The sequence below is a fragment of the Telopea speciosissima genome, chromosome 10 (genome assembly GCF_018873765.1).
Source record: "Telopea speciosissima isolate NSW1024214 ecotype Mountain lineage chromosome 10, Tspe_v1, whole genome shotgun sequence".
In the NCBI taxonomy this organism is placed as follows: Eukaryota; Viridiplantae; Streptophyta; class Magnoliopsida; order Proteales; family Proteaceae; genus Telopea; species Telopea speciosissima.
The window spans coordinates 9,852,060-9,858,164 of record NC_057925.1 but is presented as its reverse complement, the minus strand read 5'-3'; the positions used below and the strand labels follow the sequence as shown (position 1 = coordinate 9,858,164).

Here is a 6,105-nt window from a genome sequence, read left to right as displayed (position 1 = left end):
CTACTAAAAGAGATAAGAGTTTAGTAGAAGATGCTACTTGCCCTAGTGTAAAGACCTTGGATTTTTTTGTGGCAAAATCTTGAGATTATAGTTATTAAGGTGGTTAGGCGACATAGGTGTACAATAATGTAATTAAACATTGATAATTGTATATAATTATGCTTATATGCAATATAGAATTAATATTAATGCACATGATAAATCATGTTCATAATGTCATAAATCATAATATTAGTAAACTAATATATAATAAACAAAATCTATGATATAATATAAGCATACATAAAAATTAAAGTAATAAACATAAATCAACCTAAACTCGTGAGGGACAAAATGTTTAAACAATATAAAGTTTGTTGTCGTAAAGCCATAAGGCAACACCTAAGCTTCTAAGACGGTCACCTTTCTTGCTTCAAACAAGACATACTATCACTTAGGACCCCAAGACATGTGGATGTCTCGACAACGCCTTGACAACTATACTTGTGATTGAATCTCACCTTCATGTAGACTTCTGCCTAACGCAGTTGTTTACGCCTTGGATGTTGCTCCAGGGCCAAGGGTCTTGGTCTCGAGTTCGAAACCCTCCTCCCACACAATTGAGGCATGGCTCTACATCACCCCCACCCCCATCGGGGTACCACCCTCACCCTTCATCCGATTTCGACCGATCTGGCTTACCTGATTCTTAGAGAAAAATCCTAGATGCCAAGGATATACTGATTCTAAAATCAATTCAAGCTGATTCAGATCTGATCCATATCAACATCGACTATAATTGATCTGAATCCCGATTCGCGTTTTGAATCCTCGCTTAGTTTTTCAACTCCCAACGATCATTTCAAATGGAAACCGTAAAATTTCTCCATTTGGGCATAGGAAGAAGCATCAAACGGATATGGTCAATATGTAAATTATCAATTTTACCCAAATCATATAAGATACAATTGGCTACATTTCAAGCAAATCCAAGTATCCAACTAAAGGAATTTTGGGCCATGTTTCTCATGGGGCTCAAATTTAGTGAATTTATTGTTCATGCATCATTTTAAGTTAGGGTTTACTTTTCAAACCACTATGAATTTTGCACATGTCCATGCCGTTTTAATTGCTTTATCAATATACCTTTTTGTTGGGTACTAGGTTTTTTTGCTAAAGATCAGCAAGTATATATTGAAAGTAAGATAAAAATTACAAAAATAAAAGAACTGAACAGCTGATGTGGCTTGAGAGCACAAACAGCCAATTACAAGTACAATCAAGATCGTAGTGAAGTTAGGGGATCCGTTCCAGTTCTCAGAAGTTTTGGAATTTTCTACACGATTGGCAAGGGCATCGGCTGTGGCATTACCCTCTCTATAACAATGGGTGATTCGCCACTGTATTGATTTTAGGTAATTTTCAGCAGTCCACCAGTGTTGAAGGAAGTCCCACGGGATCTTTGAGGAAAAGAATCATTTAAAATGGAAAAGAAAAAATCTTGTACATGATGAGTCATATGATTGAGTTTAATTTTCAAATTTAACATTTAATCCATCCAGCTTGTTTTCCATCTAAGCAATAGACAACAAAACAAAAACCTCAAATTGAATATATTTTTCATACTTTTACAATTATACAACTTTCATTAGCAATACAGAAAGTAAATAACTTCTTGTACCCATACTTTAAGAAGTTGGTTTTTATGGTTTTAATAGAACAATATTATCTATCTGTTAGCCTTAGTTAGGCTTTCCCATTACCAAAACATATAAAATAACAAATTTTGCTTCCTTTCCTTACCAAACCTTTAAAATAAGGTTGGTTCTATGTATAGGTCATGTATGGGATGTATATTTTGTCGATTATTAATAAAAGAGGAGAAGCTTCCCTTCAAAGAAATAATAAATGGGTATTAAATATAAAATGTGGGCATATGATATTGAAGCAAATTAATAAGAAATTGGAGGGGCATTAATATAAATACACAATGATAAGATTGTTGGTTACATTCCAACAATGGAATTGGAAAGACTAGATACTTTCCCTTTTTAATGGAAATATCTTGTCATAATCAAGGTTGGTTACAACAAATTTATAATTTTACCTTTTTGCTTTTTTAGTATAACATATATTTTAATCTTATCATTTTACATAAAAACTAGATTAAATACTGCATAAAATTTCAATTTTTTGAAAACCTTTTTTTACCTTTATATTAAATAACTTTTGAGAGGGATTTACAAGAAAGTTAAAACTTCTTAGTTCACCATTTTAGTTACAACAAGATGTTCTCTTTTCTAATAAATTATTTCAGAGAATAAAGTATTATATAGTTCGTAAGAAGATATCTATCTGTTACACTTTGTTAGGCTTTCCCATCACCAAAATATATAAAATACAAACTATGTTTCTTTTCCTTACCAACCTTTAAAATAATAATAATAATAAAGGATACACCATATAATTAGAGGCTTTTCCACGCTAACAATGTGAGAGAATATTCTATCCTAGACCAATATATCATGGCATGGTAAATGGTTTCATCTAGTAGGGAATCCACATTGCCAGGGAGGAAAAGAGTGTCCAGAACAGGACCCACATGATCAAAATGTAAGAGGATGTAGGAAAGCATCAGCGTGGGGATCTATTCCTTACATAAAAGTTTAAGTATGAGATTTTGTTCACTTTTTAACCATTTTCAAAACTCCATTCTCTATATTTTATGAAAATTATCTAACAATTTTGAGGTATCTTACAGCCTATAAAATCTCATTTTACCATCATAATCGGTTAATACAGTGCTTATTTACAACCCCAACCCCTCCACCGCCCCCCCCCCCCAAAAAAAAAAAAAAAAAAAAGAAGTAAAATCCTTCTTTTGTGGTAGATAACAAGGCCTTTGTATATATTGTAGAAAATTGGAGACTTGTTTAGGTCCGGAAGCAAAGGAAGGGACAAGAATTGGAGATGAAAGCTGCATCAGATCTAAATTGGTTACATGTGATTCTCAAGGGCTTGATAAATTATATACCAAAATCATCTAAAAAATAAAATAGTTCCTGAAGAGAAAGTGATACATGAAAGAATGATTTCAATATAAAGGTTTCTTCCATATTCCATTGGCTACTCCTCAAGGCTTTGGCAATAAACACAAGCAACAACTTAAGGAAACAATAAAGTTCTCTTCTGAAATCTATGTAGATGGTAAGAAGTGCTTGGAGCCTAATCTTCAAGTAAGTTCCTTAATTTAATGGTCTATTATGCAATCAATAACTTAACATTTACAACTAGAATGGTCCATTGAAATATGAATAAATCTGCAAGTACTTATAAGGGAAGTTCTCATAAACAAAAGAATTTAATTGATGTTTCATACATCTCATCTCAATACAAAACTTTATTATGTACAGATGAACAGAAGAAGAGACAAGAGAAAACTAATCTCTACATACAATTGAGACAAAAGAAAACTGATCTACTTGTTCAGAGCAGATGAAATTAAATGGAACAGTAGTATCAAATAATTGAGTAATGGATGGAGAAAGAACCAGACTTAAGAAACAGCAGAAGCTTTGGAGATCACTGCAGTGTCCATCGCTGTTCTATTAGCAATGGCATACTTATAGGCTTGCAACAATTGCTTGCGAAATCTTAGGATATTCAATATAACATTCTGGCCATCAAGATAGATCTTCTTAGTGAGTTCCCAACCTAAGGCATTTACACTATGAGGATCTGTGAGGACACGATGATTTTCATCGTACTTATTATACAAAGAACTCTCCTTTGGATGTAATTCATAGCCCATATACTTAAGGCCAAGCTCAATTGCAGGTTCACCATAGTAAGTATTTGCAGCCCAGTCTGTGCCAAGAGGGATAATTTGGATGAATACAGTACCAGGCCTCATAAACAGAAGATGTGTTAGAGCAGCACCATGGACACCAATCATGACATCACTAGAATTAAGAACCCGATAAATCATCGCCAGCTCTGTTGTGGGTTTTGGTAGCAAGATTTCAACTTCGAAACCAATTTCTTCTGCAGATTTCTTCAATGCAGCTTCATTGGTTAACACCCTTGTTCCTTTTCTAGATATGATAACCAGTTTTGGTTTCCATTTCTTTGGTTTTTGTACTTCTAATGGCAATGTTAATAAAGCCGATCTGTTACTCAACTTCAATTGAGCTTCTCTTTCCTCTTCTTGAATTAGCCCTCTAATCCGAGGCCCATACGCCTTGTCCAGAAGATTGCGAAAATCTCTGATACCCTTATTTCCAGGCACAAGGGAAGAATTCACAGTGAGGTCATCATGGATTTTCAGACCAATAATGGCTTCAGGAAAGCAATGGGTTTTTGGGTCTTTATTGAAATCGATTGGGGGATAATCAGAAAGAAGGGAGAGGACATCAGCATATTTAGTATACCACCAACGACGGTAATCAGTGACAACAAACACAACTTTCCTCTTGAGGTGTTGAGTAGTAATGAAAAGAGGGATAATTCCATCACTGAATTCATGGTAGACATTGCCAGTATACCCACCTGTAGAGAAGATTACAGCAGGAACAGAGTGATGAATGTCACATGCATGACGACTGGTTAGATAATCTTTCTTCACAATAAGCTCAAGATCAGGAATAGTGTCCATGATTCTGGTTTCCCATTTGCGGGAATAGGGTTTGATCTTCTCATGCTGTAGTTCCTCTTCTTCTCCTCCTCCTATTCCTGCATCTTCATCGAAGAATGGTGGTGGTTCATAATCGTTCTCATATGGAAGATAGTTTATTATCGAAGAAGCAGCAGATAGAGTTCTTATGTCTCCTCTCATGAAACAGATATCATAGCGAAATGCTTCCCTGTCGCACATAAGGCCCTCTGCAAACAATACCCAATAAGGAAAAATCGATTTATTCAATCTATTTCAAAATTGCAGAACTGAAATGAAAGTTAAGATTACATACCATCAGCTGTTGAAGAAGGGAAAGCTTCTGCTAACTGATCAGAGATGGGTTCATCATTTCCCAACCGAAAAGAATCTGATTAAAGAAAAGAAAACTTTAAAAAAAAACAAGACAAACCCAAGACCCAACAAAGGCAGAAAAAGGAAACTTACAGAGGAGAGAAAGAGTTGCAGAGTAGCTGAAGAGCTGAGGAACCAAGATTAAGCCGCAAGACACAAGTGAGAAGATGAATAGCAGAGGGAGGACCTTGGGTCTTGTTTTCTTGTAATAATTAGTTGTTCCCCATTCTAGAAGAAAGGTTGCAGCGTAGTCTTTGTCATATTCTCCATTAACTTCACCCTTTCTTGGCAGATGATAACGATGATGCTTCCCCATTTCTTCCTCTGCACTCCCCCCTTCTCTTCTATCTCCTCTTTTGAAACTTGAAACTTGAAACCCAGAAGCAGAAAAATAAATAAAGCAGTTACGGTAAGAGTATATATGAGGAAAGAAACAGAGAAGAAAGAAGGGGAGATTTAAACTGCAGGGAGGGTGGGGTGCTGCACACAGTCAATGGCGCATTTTAGAGAAGGGAGAGGGAGAGGGAGGGAGGGGGCTTGAATAGCCAAACACTCCAAAAGTCTTTTTTAATACATTCTATAAATAAAGAAAATGAAATTTCCGAGCTTTAATCCTATTGGGAAAATGGTGCCAGATCACAGGTGCTCTCCAAGAGTTGTTGTCAACACTTGGGTTCGGGTCAAAGTCCGATTATTTCTACCGACGGGTCATGCACCGGTACCCTTCAAGTCTCTAACATAACGGTTATACTCTAATTTTTAAGGAGAAATAAATACATAAGAAAAAAAATCTAGACTTTAGAAGAATTGAAAAGTAAAGAAATGAAAGAAAAAAAATCATTTGTTTGGTTGCCCAACAAAAAGAAAAAGAAAATTCCTACACTCAGTGGCTGAAGGGTCGGATCTAGATCCTCTCCAGCATGCATCCGACGGCTTGGAGCATTCGACATGCATGCTGAGTTAAATAAGGAGGGGCATTTGGTCATTTGACCCTTTATTGCGAGAGGGAGGCATGCATGTGCAAGTGTATGTGATTTTGCCTTTATTTATGAGGAGGGTTTTCATGCACAGTCACATGAGATAGGGGCAGGTGACGATGA

General features: G+C 35.8%; 1 protein-coding gene across 1 annotated transcript; it reads right to left on the bottom strand.

Annotated features, from left to right (window-relative positions):
• Positions 1 to 3,377: 3,377 nt before the first annotated feature.
• On the bottom strand, positions 3,378 to 5,378 carry LOC122641833 (xylan glycosyltransferase MUCI21-like). Its single transcript, XM_043835137.1, has 3 exons — positions 5,099 to 5,378; positions 4,947 to 5,021; positions 3,378 to 4,860 (listed from the first exon to the last, which is right to left on the bottom strand). Exons 1-3 carry the CDS (start codon positions 5,319 to 5,321, stop codon positions 3,536 to 3,538), a joined length of 1,623 nt encoding a protein of 540 aa, XP_043691072.1. The 5' UTR covers positions 5,322 to 5,378; the 3' UTR covers positions 3,378 to 3,535.
• Between the last annotated feature and the right edge of the window lie 727 nt (positions 5,379 to 6,105).

Bases quoted from the DNA above. Each gene is read 5' to 3' on its own strand.
- LOC122641833 (XM_043835137.1), bottom strand. From the start codon at position 5,321: ATGGGGAAGCATCATCGTTATCATCTGCCAAGAAAGGGTGAAGTTAAT. The intron at 5,022-5,098 runs GTAAGTTTCCTT...TTCTTTAATCAG, and splicing joins TGCAACTCTTTCTCTCCTCT to ATTCTTTTCGGTTGGGAAAT. The intron at 4,861-4,946 runs GTATGTAATCTT...TATTGTTTGCAG, and splicing joins CCCTTCTTCAACAGCTGATG to AGGGCCTTATGTGCGACAGG.